This window comes from Marmota monax, unplaced genomic scaffold (assembly GCF_021218885.2).
Source record: "Marmota monax isolate L192 unplaced genomic scaffold, Marmota_monax_Labrador192_F-V1.1 WCK01_AAM20220418_F8-fsc00130, whole genome shotgun sequence".
NCBI classification, from domain to species: Eukaryota; Metazoa; Chordata; class Mammalia; order Rodentia; family Sciuridae; genus Marmota; species Marmota monax.
Window position 1 is genome coordinate 1,701,886 of NW_026693244.1, and position 22,722 is coordinate 1,724,607.

The 22,722-nt window shown below is 31.8% G+C and overlaps 1 protein-coding gene across 4 annotated transcripts in view; it reads right to left on the reverse strand.

Annotated features, from left to right (window-relative positions):
- The window catches only part of Cenpk (centromere protein K), a 64,342-nt gene that overhangs the window by 24,377 nt on the left and 17,243 nt on the right, over nucleotides 1-22,722 (reverse strand). For 3 of the 4 annotated variants that reach the window (XM_046456174.2, XM_058583069.1, XM_046456175.2), the window contains 5 exons: nucleotides 21,901-21,983; nucleotides 21,716-21,814; nucleotides 21,124-21,250; nucleotides 16,147-16,200; nucleotides 12,166-13,021 (listed from right to left, as the gene is read on the reverse strand). In XM_046456174.2, the coding sequence (XP_046312130.1) occupies nucleotides 12,863-13,021; nucleotides 16,147-16,200; nucleotides 21,124-21,250; nucleotides 21,716-21,814; nucleotides 21,901-21,983 (522 nt within the window). In that variant the 3' untranslated portion in view covers nucleotides 12,166-12,862. Of the gene's footprint in view, nucleotides 1-12,165; nucleotides 13,022-16,146; nucleotides 16,201-21,123; nucleotides 21,251-21,715; nucleotides 21,815-21,900; nucleotides 21,984-22,722 lie in introns of those variants that run through there. The other variant, XM_058583070.1, reaches the window with a different exon arrangement.

Genomic DNA, 22,722 nt, shown 5'->3' on the forward strand with positions numbered 1-22,722 from the left:
GAGATTGAAACTAGGGGTGTTTTATCTCTGACCTACATCCCCATGGCTTTTTATTTTGTTTTGAGACATGATCTCACTAATTTACTAGGGGTCTTGTTAAATAGCTGAGGCTGGCCTCAAACTTGACATCTTCCTGCCTCCTGGGATTATAGGTGTACACCACCATGTCTGGTTCTCTCCCCTTTATTTTTAAGACATTTCAAGATATTTGTTCTCTATTACAAAGTGTTTGAGGCCTTTTACTGACATAAGTTTTTTTTAAATATTTATTTTTAGTTATAGGTGGATACAATATCTTTATTTCATTTTATTTTTTTATGCGGTACTGAGGATCGAACCCAGTGCTTCATGCATGCTAGACAAGTGCTCTACCTCTGAGTCACAACCCCAGCCCCTACTGACATAATTTTTAACTAGTATGACTATCTTCTATTTATTGACTTTGGGGATTGCTCTTTATACGTTTCGGATTTGATTTCTTTGTTGGATATAGGTACCATAAATACTTTCTCCCCTTCAATGATTTGCCTTCTAACTTTAAAGGGAATTTCTTTTTTTATAGACAGAAATTTTCAATTTTAATATAGTCCATTTAAAAAAAATTTAGTTGCAGATGGTGCTGAGAATCGATCCCAGTGCCTTGCACATGCTAGTTAAGTGCTTTACCACTGAGTTACAACTGCAGCCCTAAAATAGTCTGTTTTAACTTTTAAAAAACATGATTAGGGATCTTTGTATTCTTTTTAAGAGAATTTTTTTGGCCTATCTGTTATGCTTTTTTTTTCCTAGAGAAAATAAAAGGGGAGTGCAAAAATGCAGGATGTTTCATGCAACTGTCCTGAAGCAAAAACAACTCTTCCCTACTGCCATTATACAGAAGTATGAATATAATGTTTCACAGCCAAAGAACGAACCAACCAAAAAACACTTTAATACATAGATGAGCCAAAAAGAATATGGAAACTCTGTCTCATCTTCAAAAAATCTTCAGTGTTCCCCATAAGTTAACTTCCTATCAAATGTGTATTGCTTACTTTTACAACACTGATGTTGAAAGATACATTGCAACATTTGTGCATATGATATTAATGTGAAATTTTTGCTATTTGTCTACTATGAATAAGCTAATACAGACTTGATAATCTAGTGTAAATTTTTCCTTTAAACATAATTGTATTTTTGAATATCAAGTTGTTCAGAAGTAGTATACCCTTGCAGCATAGTTTCAAAAAATTGTTTTCTAAAATTGTTTTCTTTCTGCTTTCTTCCTTTCATAACTGATTTTAAGTAAATTTAAAATAGATTTCAAATCAGTGCTCATGGCTGTTTCATTAACCCCATCCTCCTCAGGATTAATTTTTCTTGTGATTGAAGTATATCCATTAACAATTCTTTTAGGTAGTGTGTGTGAGTGAGAAAGATTTTTTTTTTTTTTTTTTGCGTTTACATTTTAGAAAATGTATTTTGTCCCTAATCTTGAATAATAGTTTAGCTGGTTACAAAACTCAAAATAATAGTTTAGCTGGTTACAAAACTTTTTTCTCTCTCAGTACCAACAGCTATTACTGCTGATGAGAGATATCACTGCCATTCCTATATACTGAACTCTTTTTTCTCTTTGGTATCTGAAAATTCTTTCTCCTTAATGTATTATAGTTTCATGAAAGTACTTTGTACTGTGAATTTAACTTTGTCTTTTACAGCATCCAGTGTAAATGGTTTTCTAAGGAATTCAGTTAATTATTCTTAAATTTTTTCAGCTATTACCACCCATCATTCCCAATTTTCATCAGAAACATCTATGTAACATACGGTCAAAGTCCTTCAATTCACCTGCTTTAGTTCTTATCTTTGTAATTTTTCTAGGTGATTTTTTTTTTTTTTTTAGTACTGGGGGATTGAAACAGGGGCACTTAATTATTGAGCCACATCCCTATCCCTGTTTATTTTTTGAGACACGGTCTCACCAAGTTGCTGAGGCTGGCTTTGAACTTTTGATCCTCTTGCCTCAGCCTCCCTAGAAACTGGGGATGTGCATCCTCATGCCTGGCTCTAGGTAAATTCTTTGAACTGTCTTTCCATTCATTTATTTGCTCTCTCTTCTTTTTAAAATATTTTTGTTTTAGTTGTAGATGGACACAATATCTTTATTTTATTTATTTATTTATGTGGTGCTGAGGATTGAACCCAGTGCCTCATGCATGTGAGGCAAGCGCTCAACCACTGAGGTATAATCCTAGCCCTTGTTCTGATTCTTATACAGTCAAGAGTTTATACCACTTAAAGGATTTTTATTGAAATTCTTATATTTATCCAGATATGGCATCATAATTCCTTTTTTAAAAAATGTTTGATTTTTTTATTTTTTGAGATGTGGTCTCGCTTTGTTGCTCAAACTCATGGACTTATGACCCTTCCATCTCAGCCTACTGAGTAGCTGGGATTACAGGCATGATATATTGCATCCAGCTTCCAAGTCTTTTCATATGCAAATATTATTTCATTATTTTTGTCTTAGAGGTCTTTGGTCTTTTTAAATGGAAGAAATATATTTCTTTGAACATCCTCAACGTGTACATTTTTAAGCCTGTCAGACTGTACACACAAAATTAATTTTATCCAGAGTAATTAAATGTTCCATAAATGATTTTGTTGGGTGTTAGTTTCTGCTTCAAGTAACATAAAAATCTCATCTCATTGACATAAACCAGAAAGAAAATTTATTTATTTTCATGTATGTTATTTCCCAGTAGGGTCAATTAATTCACTACTTCAATAACATGATCAGAATTTGTTCTCTCTCTTTTGTGGTTCTGCCATACTAAACATGCCAGATTTGTTCATAGAAAGTTCCCCTTATGGTTACAAAATGGCTAAACAGTTCCAGATGTCCCATGCAGACCCAATAATATCTACCAGAACAAAAGAAGCCATCTCCTCCTGTGCATGATTTTAGTCAGGGAAAAAAAAAAAACCTTTGTGAAAAGTTCCTCATTAGACATATACCTTATATTGCATCAAATTTAACCTTTAGTAAATCACTAAGAAAGAGATTTGGATAACCACATTTTAAATGCATGATGCATGGCTCTGTAGACAACAGTGGATTAACCAAACAAAAATCAGTTGTATCAGCAGAAAGCATTAGATTCCTTCACTTCTTTAACTTTTCAGTTTGCATGGATATATCACGGGAAAAATGTTATGTTTATGTTGTCATTTTTATTCTCTTATTCCCCATTTTGATCCCCTCCCCAACTAAAAGTTTCAAAACTGCTCAGTCCACTCTGTCTCCAAGCCCAGAGCAAGTTGTTATACGTATCTTACATCTTATAACTATAATTATTAAAACTAGTAACCAACATTAGTATGTTATTAAACTGTAGACCTTATTCAAAGTCCACCAATTTTTCCAATGCTGCTTTTTCTGTTCCAGAATTTTGTAGAATTCTACTTGTAATTAGTTGTTATTTCTTTTAGTTTCCTCCAATTTGTGACAGTTACTTAGGTTTTCCTTGTATTTCATGATCTTGACACATATGAAGAGTACTGGTCAGTTATTTGATAGGATGATGTACATTTAGATTTATCTGATATTTGCTCATAATTAGAAGATTTTTGCATTTTTGGCAAGAAAATCACAAAGCCAGGTGTGATGCCACAAGCTTGTAACCCCAGGTGCTGGGGAGGTTGAGGCAGGAGAATCAAAAGTTTGAGGCCAGTCTTGGCAATATAGTCAAACCTTGTCTCAAAATAAGTTTATAAAGGGCTGGGAATATTGATCAATGGTAAAGCATTTGCCTAGCATGGGTGAGGCCCTGGGTTTAATCCCCAATACTCACCCTCAAAAGTGTGTGTGTGTGTGTGTGTGTGTGTGTGTGTAAAGTGTGATCATAAAATATCACAGAAATTACATTGTGTATTCCTCAGTGCATCATGCCAAGGAACTAATATTATTAATGTCTTACTATCAGTTATGTTAACCTTGATTTCTTAATGGTACCTGTTAGGTTTTGCCACTATATTTCCCTTTGTAGATTCTTCACCCACTAATTTTAGCATCTTTAGAGGATGCTAAATTATTATTGCATATCTACAAGATTATTATTGGGATGCTTTCCTAAATACAACTTTCCATCAGCATGTATTCCTTGTAATACTATGGAGGAAGAAGTATCCATTATCTCTAGTTTGTTTGATCATACTACTATGGCTATTTATTTTATTCTATGGATTAATCTAAAACTATCTCATTACATCACATCTTACACAGATTGATAACTCAAAATAGTTCCTATACCGAAATATAAAAGCTATAACTATAGTTGGGAATGTAGCTCAGAGATAGAGAGCTTGCCTAAAAAACTTAAGGCTCTGAGTTTGATCTCCAGCACCATATGACCAAAAACAAACAAACAAACAAAAAAACCCTGAAAACTATAAAGCTCTAGAAGAAAACTGTATGTTGTCTCATATCTTGTTTTGGCAAACTTCTTAGATATGACACCAAAATCACAATCTATAAAAGAAAAATAAGTGGGATATCATAGAATTCCAATTTTTTATTTTAAAGACATCATTAATAAAATAAAGAGCTGGGCATGGAGGTGTACACCTGTAATCTCAGCAGCTCTAGAGGCTAAGGCAGGAGGATCACAAGTTCAAAATCAGCCTCAGCAACAGCGAGGTGCTAAGTAACTCAGTGAGACTCTGTCTCTAAATAAAATACAAAATAGGGCTGGGGATGTGGCTCAGTGGTTGAGTGCCCCTGAGTTCTATCCATGGTACCCCCCATCCCCCCCACAGAAGTGCCTGCCTATAATTCCAGCTACTAGGGAGTCAGAGTCAGGAGGATCCCAAGTTCAAGACCAGCCTGGGCAATTTAGAAAGACCCTATCTCAAAATAAAAAAGCAACAACAAGGGCTGAAGATTAGCTTAGTGGAAGAATATCCCTTAGTTCAATCCCCAGTACCCCCCCCACACACACACACGAGAGAGAGAGAGAGAGAGAGAGAGAGAGAGAGAGAGAGAGAGAGAGAGAGAGAATGAGAATATACTAGAGACTAGGAGTGATGTTTGTAAATCATATACTTAATAAAAGGACTTGTATTCAGAATACACAAAAAGTCCCTAAACTCAATAAGACATCAACCCCATTTGAATCAAATGTATGATATGTCAAGATCATTGTAATGTTTTGAGCAACTAATAAAAAAATTAAAAAGAAAAAAAAGACATCAACTCAATTTAAAAATAGGCAAAAGATTTCCATTTGCTTGATTTACTTTTTCCCATCCCTCTATTGAGCCTTTCTGAATCATTGTTTCAGGTATGTCTCCTAACTGCAGTTAGGTTTTAATTTGTAAATCAGCAGGTTCTCATTATTATGACTAATATGTTTGGTCTTATTTCTATATTAGGAGAGGCAATCCTCATTGAGCACTAAGTAGCCCCCTGCAAGTTCTGACTAACAACTATAAGGCTTGTCCAGAGCCTCATACAGAGAGCACTTCCAGGAGATATTCACTGATGAATCAATATTGATACTTTAATATAATCATGGTTTAAATTGAGATTGTTTGTTTTGTATAGTTCTCTGGCTTTTGACAAATGAAGAACGTTAGCCATCTACCATTATGGTAACTTTATAAAAACAATTATATTGCTCTAAAAATTTCTATACTTTACTTTCCCTTCTCTTGTACACAATCTCTGGCAGCCACTGATCTTTTTATTGTCTACTTAGTTTATCTTTATCCAAAATATCACATATTTGTAGTCATACAGGATATAGCTTTTTAGACTGGCTTCTTTTACTTAGCAATATACATTATATTTCTTCCATGTGTTTTTGTAGCTTACTAGCTCATTTCTTTTCATTGATGAATAGTATTCATTGTACAGATATATAACAGTTTTCTTACCATTTACCTATTAAAGAACATCTGTTACTCCCAGTTTTTGGCAATTACAAATAAAGCTGCTGTAAACATTACTATGAAGGATTTTATATAGATATGTTTTCAACTCATTTATCCAGTGTTATGGATCATATACTGAGAATGTTCAGCTTGGTAAAAAACTGCCAACCTTATACAAATTAGCTTTACTATTTGCATTTCGATCAGCTATGAAGAATTCCTGTTGCTCCACATCTCTTATGCATTTGGTGTTTTGGATTTTAGCCATTGTAATAGGTATGTAGTTGTAACTAATTATCTTAATCATAGTTCACTAATGACATATGATATTCAGGATCTTTTCCATGCTTATTTACCATCTATATATCTGCTTTGGTGATCTTGAATATTTTAATTGGTTTGTTTTCTTATTTCTGAGTTTGAAATTCTTTACATATTTTGGATTAAAAAAACTGTTTTTCAAATATTTTCTCCCAGTCTTTTTTTTCTTTTGAATTCTAATAATGGTTTTGACAGAGAAGTTTTTAATAAAGTGCAATAGCAATTTTTTTTCATGGATCAAACTTGGTGTTGTAGCTAAAAAGTCACTGTCAAAGTAATTATCAGTCCTCCAACTTTGTTCTTTAATATTTTGACAGCCATTCTAGATCTTTTGCTATTCTGGATCTTTAGAATGAGTGTATCAATATCCTCTTTTTTTTTTTGAGATAGCATTCAATCTATAAATCAAGTAAAGATATAACTTGCTAAAAAATTTCATATCCATGGAGATAGAATATCTTTCCATTGATTTAGATCATTCATGAGACTTTTGTAGTTTTTCTTATATATATATATATATATATATATATATATATATATATACATATATATATACATATATATATTATTCATATTTTCAAATTTATACACTTGCATATTCATTTTTTTCGTTTTGATGGTAAGGTAAATGAAGTTTTAAATTTTGAATTCTAAATATTCACTGCTGACATATATATTAAAATATATAAGCACAACAATTAAATATATTAGAAACATACCCTCTGCAAACTTGCTATAATTGGATATAGGTTCCAATAGATTTTTGTGTTGATTCCTGGGATTTCATTTATTTGCATTTGTAAGAACTTCCAGTATGACAGTGAACAGAAATGGTGGGAGAGGTTATCTTGCCTTAGTCTTGGTCTCAGAAAAAGCATCTAGTTTCCCACCATTAAGTGTGTAGAGTTTTGTACATATTCGTCATCAAGTGGAGAAAGATGCCTATGTTCTTTTTTTTTTTTTTTAATCACAAGCGGGTGTTGGATTTTAGTAAGTGGCTTTTCTGTATCTATTGGTGTGATCAAGTGATTTTTCTTCTTTAGTTTATCTGAATTACATTAATGGATTTTTGACTGTTGAACCTGCCTTGCAAACTTGGAATAAATGTTTGCTTGGCCATGGTGTATAATTTCGTTGTTTTACATTTGGGGTCAATTTGCTAATATTGTCTTGAGGATATCTGCATCTATGTTCATGAAGAGAATTTGGTCTGTACTTGTTATTACTTATATTGTTATCTAGTTTTATTTATTTACTAGTGCTGCTGGGGATCAACTCCAGGGCCTCCTGCAGGCTAGGCACGTGTTCTACTACTAAGCTACACTCTCATCCTCTGGTTTTGGTATCAGTGTAACGCTGGCCTCACAGAATGAGTTAGAAAGCATTTCCTTTGCTTCTGTTTTCTGGAACAGATTGCACAAAATTGGTACCTCCTCCTTAAATACTTAGTAGAATTCACTAGTAAAACCATCTGGATAAATGCTTTGTTCTGGAAGCTCAATTAATATCAATTCAATTTCCTTTACATAGGATTATGCAGAGTATTATCTTTGAGTTTTAGTAGATTCTCTTTCATAGAATTGGCTTGCTTTGTCTATATTATCAAGTTGATGGGCATAGAGTATAATATTTCTTTAATCTTCGTTAATAATGTTCATATCAGCAGTGATGGTCCCTCTTTTCATTTCTGATATTAATAATCTTTTTCTTCTTTTTTCTCCTTGTTTAAATGGCAAGAGGTTTATGAATTTATCTTTTCATCGAATTTCCCTATTATTTTCCTGTTTTCAACTTCATTGATTTCTACTTTCATTTTTTTGCTTTGGACTTAATCTAGTCTTCTATTTCTAACTTTCCAAGGTGGATGTTTGGATTATCAATTGTAGATCTTTCATGTTTTCTAGTATCTGCATCCAGTACTATAAATTTCCCTCTTTTGCTGCATCTTACAAATTTTGATAAGTTGTATTTCATTTTCATTTAATCGAAAGTATATTTTGAGACTTCTTTGAACCATGTATTATTTAGAAGTGTCCTGTTTAATCTTCAGATATTGACATTTTCCAGTTATCTTCATTATTGATTTGATTCCACTGTAGACTGAGACATACTTTGTGTATCTATTTTAAAAATTGTTAAGGACCTCTTTATCAATCATGCAATGCCTCTTGTAATTCCCTAATAATTTTCATTGCTTGACGTTGTATGAAATTAATATAGCTATTCCAGCTTTCTCTTTTTGTTTTTTGTTTTGGTAATGGGGATTAAACTCAGGGGCACTCAAGCACTGAACAACATCCCCAGACCATTTTTTTGTATTTTATTTAGAGACAGGGTCTCACTGAGTTGTTTAAGGCCTTGCTAAATTGCTGAGGCTGGCTTTAAACTGGCAATCCTATCTCAGCCTCCCAGCCACTGGGATTACAGGCATGCACCACTGCACTGGGCACCAGCTTTCTTTTGATTAGTGTTAGCAGGATGTATCTATCTGCCTTTGCTTCCTTAACAAAATATGATACACAGCATGACTCAAACTGCAAAAATTTATTTTCTCACATTTTTAAAGAGCAGAAATCTGAGATCAAGGTGCCAACATAGTTGGTTTTTGATGAGTGTTCTCTTCCTGATTTGTAGATAGCTACCTTCTTGTTTCCTCACATGGCAGAGAGAGCAAATCTCTGCTCTTATAATGACATTAAATGAATGCTCCATTGACATGACCTCATTTAACCTCATTTACATTCCAAATGTGCCATCTTCCAATAGTATCCACACTGGATATTAAGGCTTCGACATATGAATTTGAGGAAGGCACAAACGTTCAGTCCCAAATATTTGGTACATCTTTCTCTATTGCTTTACTTTTAATCTATCTGTATCTTTATATGTATTTTTAAAGTGGCTGTCTTGTACAAAACATACAGTTGATTCTTTTTTTTTAATTTACTCTATCTCTGTGTATTTAGACCACCCACATTTAAAGTGATTAATATAGATAACTATCTGCTATATTTATTGTTTTCTATTCATTGCCTTGCTATTATTTCTTTCTTCCTTATTTGCATTTCTCATTTTTTCTGCCTGCTAACCAAACATTTTACATGATTCTGTTTTATCTTCTCTCTTACCAGGAGTGAACAGATTTATAACAATCCAGAATTATGCAAATTGGCCCTTTGATTATTACAAAGCAAGACTTATTAACATGGATGTTATAACATTCTTGATACAGTCAAATGGTAGGACAGAATCATCATCATAAAATATGAAAAATAATAGCATGTATCAAAAAGTGTTACTTCATAGTATAGGGAACCTACATAGGAAATGTGATCAGAGGAAATTTCAGCTTTTTTGGTAATGTCTACATTTATTTTTTATATAACAGAAAGTAAGTTAAAATTTTATCTCTACAAGCTAAAAGGTGTGTGTGTGTGTGTGTGTGTGTGTGTGTATAGGGGGGTAACCAAAACAAGGAGACAAACTAGACAAAACTCTAAAAATATTAAAGATAAGCTAATAACATTCAATTTTTACTTTACTAATTGAAGTTTCTGAGATACCATGTAAAAAAAATCTAACAATGATCACAGAGTATTTGGCATGCTGCATTTGGCAGTTGTCAGTATACTGGCATACTCATATAAACTTTTAGAAAAAAAATAATGTCTATACAGACATTGCAAGCATAAGCATTACATAATTTTTAGGCTGGGGCTGTAGCTCAATGTCAGAGCATGTGCTTAACATGCTTGAGCCCTTGGCTTCAATTGCCAGCACATTCACCCTACCAAAGAAAAGAAAAATTCCACATTTTTAATGTTTTCACTAACAAACACCAAAAGTTCCATTTAATTTATCATTCCTAATACAGTTATTATTAATCACTTATTAGCAGTTATCAGAAAATAAGTTGGGAGAAGAAGTTGTATACTGAAAAATAAAATTCTTGGTAAAGGCAGCAGAGAAGTAAACTAAAAGTAAAGTAAACTAAATAACCAAAAAGTAAACCAAGGGAAAAACAAAAGAGTAGGAAATATTAATACAAAGGTATAATGAAATAAAATACAGCATAATATTAAATAGGCTCTTATGCCACCATATTGAATTTCCAACCAAAGAGTGACATGATATCTCCCACATCAATCTAGGCCAACACACTAACCAACAGCAAAGTAATTCCATGGTAGACTAAAACCAATTTTTATTTTTAAGTTATGCCAACATCAGTATTTGGAATGAGAAAATTAGAATGAGGTACTACTTTAAGATACTACAGGCTTGAGCTTATTCACAATAGCTAAACTGTGGAACCAACCGAGATGCCCTTTCAATAGATAAATGGATAAAGAAACTGTGGTATATATACATAATAGTACATTATTTAACATTAAAAGAGAATAAAATTATGGCGTTTGCAGGTAAATGGATGGAGTTGGAGAATATCATGCTAATCAAGTAAGCCAATCCCAAAAAAACCAAAGGCCAATGTTCTCTCTGATAAATGGATGCTGATCCATAGGGGCGCGAGGGGGCATGGGAAAAATGGAGGAAGTTTCATTGGGCAAAGAGGAGGGAGGGAATGGGAAGTGGACACAGGGGCAGGAAAGATGGTGGAATGAGATGGACATCATTACCAGAGGTACATGCACATATCATGCGATGCTACATCGTGTACATTGTGTACAACCAGAGAAATGAAAAGTTGTGCTGCAATTATGTACGATGAATCAAAATGCATTCTGCTGTCATATATACCTAATTAAAATTAATTAATTAATTAAGTTTTAAAAAAAGATATTACAGGCTTGGGCTGGGATTGTGGCTCAGCGGTAGAGTGTTTGCCTAGCATGCATGAGGCACTGTGTCCAATCCTCAGCACTACATAAAAACTAATAAATAAAAATAAAGGTATTGTGTCTGTCTACAACTAAAAAAAAAATTAATTTAAAAAAAGATATTACAGGCTAGGCATCCTGAATCCAAAAATCCAAAACTTGAAATGCTCTAGCATTTGAAATGCTTCAGATTTTAGATTTTGAATTAGAGATGTTCAGCCAGTAAAAGTCTATAAAAATATTCCAAAAAATACTTTGTAGTCTGAAACATAGCCCTTATCCCAAATAAGGCTACTCAATCAGTATCATACTTAAGAGTCAATGAAATAACAAATTCTAAGATGTAAATTTTCTTAAATCACTGAAAAGTCAAAATAGAGATAAGGTTCTCTGCATTTGAAACATGTTTTACAACACATTCAAAACCATAAAAAGCTTAAAAGGCTGTAAATTCAGATGGATTATAAATCAAGACTAATTCTAGTATAATTTACTTTGTAGTTGAAATTAAAAGTAGGCAAGTAATCTTGTTATGTAAGAAGCCTGGGCTAATAAAGTAGGATGTAAAACAAGACTTGCCAGATAAATAACCAAGTTGTTTATTGTGTTTATCTACTCTAGTCTGTAATTTGCAACACAAAGGACTTCACAGACAATAGTACCACTTTGAAGAATTGTTGTCAGGCCTACACTGCAAGAACCATTATTTTCCTCTGTCCAGTAACTTGGAGAAATAAAAAGTTGCTCATTCCTTCCCCACACAACAGGAGTGTTCTAGAAAGGTATTTTATAGGTAATGCTTCTCTAAAACGAAGTTATATTCTCTAAAATACAAAAGTACTTATATTTTTTACAGGACACAGAATATATAGAATACTATTTGCTCATTTTTAAAAAATGAAGTAATTAAGGTAAGCAAAAAACTTCAATACTATACAGTATAAAAATATAAAAGCACACATAAATTTCTCTTAGAAAAACTGATGCTAAATAGGTTTATAATTCTTTAGTTTAGCTTGAGTCCTATATCTTAATTTACCTGTGAAAAAGTCTATCTATAAAAATATTCCATATTACCAAAAGCTAGAGATTTTTATAGAGAATTTTATTTACAAAAAAATTAGAGTGTTATGAACATAATTTTGTAGCAGAATCAAGAGCAGATTAGTATATAATGTCCCTTGGTATTTAATACATATTAAAATATAGTTTTCATATACCAGCTTTTGCCATTTGTATTTTCATATTCCGATTTTTAATAAATCTAGAAATAAGGCAATACACATGAAATAGATTTGCTAGGTATTTTTAATTATGTCACTTTCTCCTTGGGATATTACTTCAATTTTATAAACATCGGCAAAATAAATGATCTTTCCATTATAATTCCTAAATATAATTTTTAAATACAAATGAAACTTAAAATGCATAAAATATACTGCCATAAAATTGAAAAGAAAATTATTATTATTACATTAGGAATATCCTAAATTAACAAAGAATTTTCCAAAGAACAACGAATGAGGCAAAGTACATTAATGCTTTATAAATCTACAATATTTTTTACTTGCTTTCTTTGTACAGTTTAAAACACCATAGCACTGAATGAATAAGAAAGGGCCATTTTTAAAATGAAGAAATGGCAATACATGTCACTTAAGGATAAAAGAAAGATGGATTATTATTTCGATTTGCAAATAATATTCTTTTATTCAAATAGTCCTGTTTCCATTATCCTTAGATGACAAGATTCTTTCCTGTTATGAAAAAAGAACATCCTCTTATTGATGGAAGGCTTCTAATCTCAATCTGGTTGGATCTTCTGGATGTCTCAAAGCAATTCCATTACGCAGCAGCAGCTCAATATAAGGTGGCCAAAAGGAATCACTGATTTTGACATATGGATCATGTGGAACATCAAATAATCTATTTATAAGAATCTAGAAAAAAAATATCATCCAAAATATACTTTACTGGGGAAAAAATCTACACAGCTATAATAAAACAAAGTTTTCCACCAAGGGATGCTGACCTCTTTTCTCCCTGAACAACTGTTTATAGCATAACTTTTATGTACTAGCTTAAATAAATGATTTGATTTTTTAAATGACTATAAATATCAGTGAATGAAAAAAGTTTTTAAAATAAATCTTTCTATCTTAATTTTTTAAAACATTCCCCAAAAATGCTTTAGAAAGCTGGTACAATTCTCCCTCTTTTAGGATTAATAATTTATTTAGAATAAGAGAAGAATCTTAAAAATTCAAATTATTACTCAATGGTAAAGCACTAGACTACTAGACTAGCATGTGCACAGCCCTGGGCTTGATCCTAATAAGCAAAGCGCATGTGCACGCAGACACACATACCCCCCACACAAAATATACAGAAAGTTTAAATGAGAGTGTTAGTATTTGTGAGTGGGTAAAAGAAATTGCCAGTTTCTACACCCTCCAAACATCTACACTTCTGATAAATCTTCAGAATAGTTGATTTTATCATCATTTCCTTTGTCTTTGATTTCTTTATCAAGGATGCTAAGCGATTACAACCAAAATTGAGAAGGTTCAAGTTTTTGTATTAATTATGTAGTCTAAAACTTTTAAATTAATTTTTAATTTGTTTTAATTAGTTATACACGACAGTAGAATGCATTTATACACTTTGATAAATATAGATGGGATATGATTTCTCATTTGGAAAGTTTTTTCAGGAAGCAAAAATTTATAATACTTTAAATACTAATGTTTTATAAAGCATGGTCAAAAATAGCTGGGCTTGTGATAGTGCAGGACTGTAATCCCAGTGACACACCAGGCTAAAAGCCTGAGGCTTTCAAATTTCAAGGCCAGCTTCAGCAATTTAGACAGACCTTGCCTCAAAATAAAAAATAAAAAGGACCGGGGACGTAGATCAGCGGTAACAAACCAACTAACAAAAAAACACAGTGAAAATTTCAAAATGGAAATTAATTGTAATTTTGCCTCCTCATCTACCCCCTGGTGCCTTCACAAATTATGAAATCACAACTCAGAAAGATTAAAGGATTCTATGGGGGCACACAATCAGTGGCAGATCATGAGTTAGGCTTAATCTCTGAATTGCTACACCAAAGCTTCAAGGGAAAGATGCTATTACTTTAAGGAACATGGAAAAGAAAAAGCATAATTTTAACAAATAAAGTGCTAGAAGAGTGAATAAAATTAACCTGCCAAACTCTAATTTCATATTTTATAATAGCAATATCTTGATTCTTAAAATAAAAATTTCAACTAGCATTAATTTGTCTATTTCAAGTCATATTCTAGGGAAAAAAGCTTGTGGCCTCATTACTTTTAGGAATCTTGATAAAGAATTAAACATATTCCCATTAAAGCACTTTGAAAGCTTTGTGAGTTGTAAGTGTGACTCATTGGTAGTGTGCTTACTAGCATATGTGAGGCCCTGGGTTTGATCCCCATCACTACAAAAATAAAAGTTTTCTTATTTTTCATTTTTAATTTAAATTGTATTAACTAAAATTTTAGTAGACACTAGAAATGGCTGTTAAAAATTCAAATTTAAAATGAATATGTACATTAAATTTTGTTTTGCACTGAATAACAGTTTTAAATATTGGTTACTGTTATCACTAATAATATAAATCTCAGGAACATACTTAGTTTTCTAAGTTTTACACTGTATCTCACAGTACAGTTTGAAAATTTTACACTTGTACTTCACAGTTAATACTTGTCAATATTTGCTGCATGAAGTCACAATTTTTATTTAAAAATTTTAAAACAACCACGCTAACAATATGTAATAGTTTTGGTATGAACTGGAATAGCTAGAAATAAGTTAAAAGACTACAATTATAAATCCAATAAATATTTGCATTTTGGTTTTCAAAGCAATGATATTGTTTATTAAGAAAAATCTAAAAAAAAATATCTAAAAAAAAAAAGAAAGATCTATTGAGGCAACTATTTATTTAGATAAAGATAGGGACTTTAGCACCCAATTCATTAAATCACAATGAAACATGTTTTCTGAAAACATTCTTCAAAAAACTTACTAGTGTTAAAAAAAAAAAAAAGGCACACTTTACCAATTGGTAAATACACTATTCATAACTATTTTATTTTCCTCTCTGCTCAATTGCTGTGCATTGTCAAATCTAGATTTTCTAAGGAATTTAATATATTTAAGAATTTGGCTAAGTTCAGAAACATTTTTTTTTAAAGAGAGAGAGAGAGAGAGAGAGCAGTTTTTAATATTTATTTTCTAGTTTTCGGTGGACACAACATATTTTTATTTTTATTTTTATGTGGTGCTGAGGATCGAACCCAGCGCTCGGCGCATGCCACATGAGCACGTTACCGATTGAGCCACATCCCCAGCCCTAAGAGAAACATTTTTTTAAAAAAGATCAAAGGTATTTATAAAACAAAATAAATGTCATACGGAAAAGGTTGAAATTACTCAGTCTTTACATTATGACAAGAGATTGATGCTATTTAAGGAAAATTGTACAAAACTTTTTATGACTCTGTGGAAAGAATCTTTAAGCTCACTTCACATATTTTTGAGTTATAGAGGTGTCAATTTAAATTCTAACATTGTAGCAGCACAGGACTTTTCAATGTATATGCCAAATAACATGATATAATTTTTAAAGTCTTTAACTGTGATAAAACTTGGGAATGTGACTAAAGTTAAGACTTAAATTTCACATTCTTAAAAAATGGTAATATTTTCCTTAATACTATATGGAAGAAACTAATTTTTCAGCAAAGATAAATTATTATGAATATATTTAATAAAGATTGATATAGGGGCTGGGGTTGTAGCTCAGTGGTGGAGCCCTTGCCTCACACATATGAGGTACTGGGTTCAATCCTCAGCACCACATAAAAAATAAATAAACAAAATAAAGATATTGTGTCTATGTATAACTAAAAAAATTTAAAAAGAGATTGACATATACCTAAAGAATTAAAGTAGTATTTTCTCTTTTTGAAGCCTGAGTATATTAAAAGATAGCATTAAAACAACAACAAAAAAAACTATACAATATGCTTACCTCTAGTATTTCATGCAGTGTTATCAGCTGTTTGGTTGATTCTTGAATGTTTTTCTTTTAGAGAAATGTGAATAACAAACAATTAACATTTTCATTTTGCTAGTGGCAGAATGCTAAACTATAATATGAGGTTTTTAAAAATTATTGTTTCTTAGTTACAATGGTACATGGTAACTGAAATCAAACTCATGATTGGATGACTTAAGAAGAATTCTGAAACAAACTTTTATTGTAGGTTTGCTTTCAGACATTTATTTCACCCTGCTAACTTCTGAACATACTATCATTGAAAATGCCAAAGTGCTTTCACACGTTTAACAAAGATATGTCTCCCTCATTCTTTGATGATGTTGTGTTTTGAAACAGTACTGGGAATTGAATTCAGAGCCTTGTGCATGCTAGGCAAGCACTCTGCCACTGAGTTACACCCCCAGCACTCATTATTTAGTGATTTAAACCCAAGAACAATATGTTGTATATTTCTCCTAAACATCTTCTTATTAAACTTGGCCCAAGGTCCTGGACACCCAAAGCCCAATTTTGCCATCCAATATATTTACCATCTAATCCTCTTGTTTCATACCATTTGCAAACCTTGATAGCCATGTATTCTACCTCTTCATCCAAATTGTTTAAAATGTTCAATAGGACAAATCTCTAAAGGAAACTGCTAGAAATCTTCCAATAAACCCAATCAGAAGAACTGAGTTCAGACATTCTATTAATTACAAGTCACCAACTATACTGCCAATACTTTACAGATACCAGAGATTGCAGGGCATGGTGATACACACTGGTAATCCAGGCACTAAGCAATTTAGTGAGATCCTGACTCAAATTAAAACATCAAAAGGACTGGGATGTGGCTCAGTAAGTGGCCCTGGGTTCAATACCCACTACAAAAAATAAATAAATAAAAGATACCAAAGATTATCATGGAATGTTTATAAGGCCTTGTGAAAATATAAATATGTTAAAGAAATAATAAAATAATACTAACAAAAATAAATAAGATTTCTAGTAAAGACATCAGAGTAAATTTGCATTTAAAAATCTCCTTATATCTTGCTAAATGAAAAAGAGTCATAAAAATCAGTATATGAGTAAGCAGTGGTGAAGGCAACACAATTACAGAATTGATTAATAAATAAGAAGGAAGCCAAAAAAATTCTTTAAAAGAAGCAGAGCAACAAAAGAAGTGAATGTTTCAACATAAGAGGATAAACAATAGATATAATTATAGAAATTTTTCATGAAATATGAGCTAAATCTGTCTAAAGAAAGAACATATCATCTTCAAATAAAAACTGATATTGAATGATCAGCACTGTGACATATACTTTTAAGTTACTGAAGCTTGAAGAATTAGTCAGCTTTATAGTCAGAAGCAGCAAATCATCTAGAGTCTGGCCTCAGATTTCTACATAGTCCATTCATCTTAGAAGATATGGAGCAATGCCAAATCTTGAGTTTCAATTAAAAAATGTGTGAAACATTGAGTATAAAGACAACAAAATATTTTTAAGAAGACAAAGAATAAAACATTCAGAAATTTTTCTTAAACAAATTATTTGGGAAGAAAACAAATAAACCAACCATTAACAAAACCATGAAAGAAAGCAATGGATCAAAAGTAAGAACTAAAAAAATCAGTGGTACTAGATAGGTACTGAATCCAATACAAAACAGAATGAAAGCTAACCATAGACATGAATGATGATTTCTTAGCACAACATAAATACTATAAACCCACCAAAGTAAAAACAACGCAAAATTGGAATAGAGAAAGAATGTTAATTTTCTTTCTTTTTTTTTTAAAGAATGATTTTTTAAAAATATTTTAGTTGTTGAGAGACCTTTATTTCATTTATTTACTTATATGTGGTACAGAGAATCGAAACCCGTGTCTCACATGTGCTAGGCAAGTGCTCTACTACTGAGCCACAACCCCAGCCCTAATTTCCTCATCTTTAATTCTACCTAAAATTGAGAAATGGAGTTAAATAAACTCTTTTTTGTTCAATTTTTTTTTAGTTGTAGATGGACACAATATTTTTATTTTATTTATTTATTTTTATGTGGTGCTGAGGATTGAACCGAGTACTTCACACATGCAAGGAAAGTGCTCTACCACTGAGCTACAACCCTAGCCCTTAAAAAAACTCTTATATTATGTTGTTTTTCATGATTTATTTTCCTTGCATTAGAAAGATCTTTCCAGAACTCAGACTATTCGAGGCAAAAAAATTTTTGAGTTCAACAATTCAACACTTAACTATTTTTCACTCTTCTATCAAATCTACATTAAAATTACATTTAGCATTTATTTCATATTAGCAAGTACAAAATTCCACTGATTCAATCATCCATCAATTTATATTTTTATAAGCCTATGTTTAGAAAGATGTCTCAAATTATATTTACCTAATGCTAATGATGGTGTTCACCTCATGTTAAAGAACTGAACTGATGGAGAATGTTTTTAGCTTTCTTTTTCATGTCCATTTTTGAATTATCAAGTCCAATGTTGTAGAATGAGTATGTCTCTAGAAATTCATGTGTCAAATCCCTAATGCAACTATATTTGGGAACAGAGTCTTAAAGAGGTAATTAATATGAAAATGAGGTCATAGAATGGGACCTTACTCTGAAATAACTGGGTTTTTTGCTTGTTTTGTGGTACTGGGGATCAAAACCAGAGCCTTGCCTATGCTAGGCAAGCCCCTTACTGCTGAGTCACATCCCAGTTCATGGCTCCTTCCTTTCTAAGAGGAAGAAACACTAAGAATTCTCTTTTCTCCTTGTATACAGAGAAGAAACGAATGTGAGAACACAATGAGAAGGTATAATCTACAGGTCAGGAAGAGAGACCTTACCAGGAACCAACCCTGACAGAACTCTGATCTTGGGCTTCCACCTCTAAACTGCAAAAATTAATTTGTTGCTTAAGCCAAGAAGTCTGTGATATTTTATTATGGCAGTAATAATAAATATAGTATTACTGCAGGCCAGAAAGAGAGACATAGAAAGAGAGGAGGGCAGGGAAAACAGAGGCACAGATGGTAGACAGATAGTAATCTATCATTTTACAACATGTATCAATAGTTCTTATGTCATTAAAAACCCTTAATGGCTTCTAGTAATCAATTTTTTGCATTTCAGGATGCCTCACACATGTGGTTTTATTATTGAAGAAGTTTAATAGTTTAATAATTTTTAAAAACTAAAGTTGAAACAAATGGGGAGACTGAAATTAGAAAATCAGTGAACTGTTACAAGATTAAGATCAAAAGAATCATGACCTTCACAGAATGGTCTTTCAATAATTTCCAAAATAAATAAATATAAATAATAATGGCTAGAATGGAAGACATAGTCCATAACAAATATAATGCCCAGAGATGATTTCAAAGAAGAATGCGAAAAATAAAATGAACACAGATTGCAATTATAAGAACTTTTTCTTTTTTTCCTGATATTCTCAAATTCATTCAATAAATATAATTCTGCCTTTTTTTTTTTTTCAGTACAACTGCTGGCAAGCACAATACCACTGAACTATGTCTCCAGCCCTTTAATAAATGTGAACTCATCCTGGAATATAGCTCAGTGGTAGAGTGCATGCTTAGGATATGACAGGTTTGGGTTTAATCCCCAGCACCAAACAAAAAGAAAAATAAAAAGAAATTAACTCAGAAGATATGTAGACAGAGATATACAGGTTTTCTAAGCAAAGCAAATATAGCAATATAAGGCCCAAAAAAGTGAGAGGTCACTGCATAACTTGTTTGGCTATAGTAGTAAGATTGAATGGATTCACATAAGAGATAAATAAAGAATGATTCATGGGGGCTGGGGTTATGGCTCATCTCGGTAGAGTGCTTGCCTAGTATGTGTGGGGCACTGGGTTCAATTCTTGGCACCATATATAAATAAATAAAATAAAGGTCCACTGACAACTAAAAAAAAAAAGAACAATTCATGATGAGGCTGAACAGACAGATACACTCCAAAGTATAAATCCATTATTCTAAGTAATTTATAGACTTCATCCTATAGGGAGCCAAAAGTTTTATAATAAAAAATGATTAAACTATATTTACATTTTAGAGAAACTATTCTGGTACCAGTTTTAATACCAATTCCAATTTCAAAGTTTTGTTTATTTATGCTATATAATGTATTAAAGAAAAGGAATTAGAGTAGTCATTCACAATCTTCTGTCACTCAATGATTTACTTGTGTTTTTGGAAAAAGTTTATTTTATCATAAATTCTATTCAAATAATTATTAACCTAGATTAAACTAACAATTTTCAAACATTCTTCTGATTTAAAAAGAGGTATACATTCATGACAAATAGTAAAAAAGCAAACAACATCATCAACAACAAAAACAAAACTCACCTACCAGACCTTACATTTATGGTATAAATTATATTCAAGTCATAAAATCTAGTCATCTGTTTTATTCATTTAAAAATATGAGCATTTCATGAACTCTAATGGTGTTCAACAAATCATTTTTAAAAGCTGAACTTTTCATATCATATGGATATAATATAAAAAAATTTAATCAATCCCATTTTTTTCCCCCCCACAGGGAGGTACCAAGGATTGAACTCAGGGGCATTTGACCACTGAGCATTCTCAGCCCTATTTTGTATTTTATGTAGAGACAGGGTCTCGTTGAGTTGCTTAGTGCTTTGATGTTGCTAAGGCTGATTTTGAACTCTTGGTCCTCCTGTCTCAGCCTTCGGAGTTCCTGGGATTACAGGCAGGCACCACCACACACCAGCTTAATCAGTCCCATTTTATTGAACAAGTAGGTGGCTTCTAATTTTTCAGTAAATACGTGATGATGGCATATTTCAGTACATTTATCCGTGTGTATATCTTCTCACTATATAAGAAAACTTGCCTTTGGACCTACCTAAAACAATTTAAAATCTACATGCATATCTTCTCTAAAACTTACCTTTTTCTTTTTAACATTCCCATCAGGCAGAGGAAAATGGTCTTCTAGAAACTCACCCAAGGTACTCAAGAGTTTCTCCTTGAATGCTTTTATATTAAGCATTTTAGTTTTCAGCTCACTAAAGATTCTAATAGATAAAAAGAAAATTAAGAGAAACAATTAACTGGTAAAATGTATATATATATGTACCTGGTTCTTCATAAAGTTAATAAAAAACTTTGCTGAGAGCTAGGGTTGTAACTCAGTGGTGGAGTGATTGCCTCAAACATGTGAGGCACTCAGCACTCAGCACCACAAAAAATAAATAAATAAAAGTATTGTATCCGTCTAAAACTTCAAAAATGCTGAAACTTCATTGCTCCAACAACATAACTAGTTTTATGAAAGATATATTTTCTTTATAACATGTAGGGAAACTAATAGTACAACCCAGTCAAGTCATTCATAAAAAATCATGTAACTAATAATCGGCAAAAGTTAAGGTAAGACCCACAATTCCTGGTGAGATTTGTCTTCTTTTCATCTATAGTTAAGGTAACATGAAAAAGAAAATACTTTCTCCTATTTAAAAAACTTAGAACCACAAAATTACCTTGTTTCAGAAAATGTCACAAACTGATTTTTCAATTCACTGTAAAGTGCATTAAGAGATTCCATTATTTGTTGCTGTTCATCCAACCATTGTTGCTCCCTTCAAACATGAAAACACAGATTATGGATTTTAAGTGCCAATTCAATACATATCAATGATTAATAGTAATTATAATATAAACATACCTTTCTAAGTCTTCCTTTAATTTTTCATTCTTTGACTGAATAGTAGATAGTACCATTTCAAGATCATGTCTTAATTTTTGGAACTAGAACAAAATAATTCAAATTAATCTCAAAATAGAAAGGGTTGGGGATATAGCTCAGTAATAAAGCTATTAAAAGAAAAGAAAGAAAGAAAATGGGCAAATGAAATGTTACAAATAATTTTATATCAATAGATTTGACAAATTAGAATGAAACAATGCTTTGAAAGACATACTATCAAAGCTCATTCAGAGAAGAACAAAACCTAACTAGCCCTAAAGAAAATGAATTTGTAGTTAAAAACGTTCCTGGATTAAAAGTTTTATTCACCTCAGAATTTTTATTTAGTTTGTAAGGAAATGCTAGCCCAGATGGCTTCACCTATGGGTTCCAATGCTTGAAGAAAAAACAATACCAATTATATACAAGCTCTTTTGAAGAGGAGAGGATCCTTCTCAATTCATTCTATGAGGTTGTTATCATCACTCTTATATCAAAGCCTAATAAAGACATCACAAAAAAACCAATATTTCACATGAACATAGATATAAAAAGATATGTAAAACTTCAACAAATTAAAATCAGCAATAAATAAAAAAGATTAATGTTATGATAAGTGGGATTTATCCTATGTTCAGTTGATTAAGTAGGGGACTTAATTTAATGATGAAAAAGCAAATGCTTTCGGATAAGACCAGAAGCAAGACAAAGATGTCCATTCTTACTGACTACATTTAATATTTTACTGAAGTAGTTCTATGACAGTAAAATATGACAATAAAAAGTTATGAAAAGCATCTA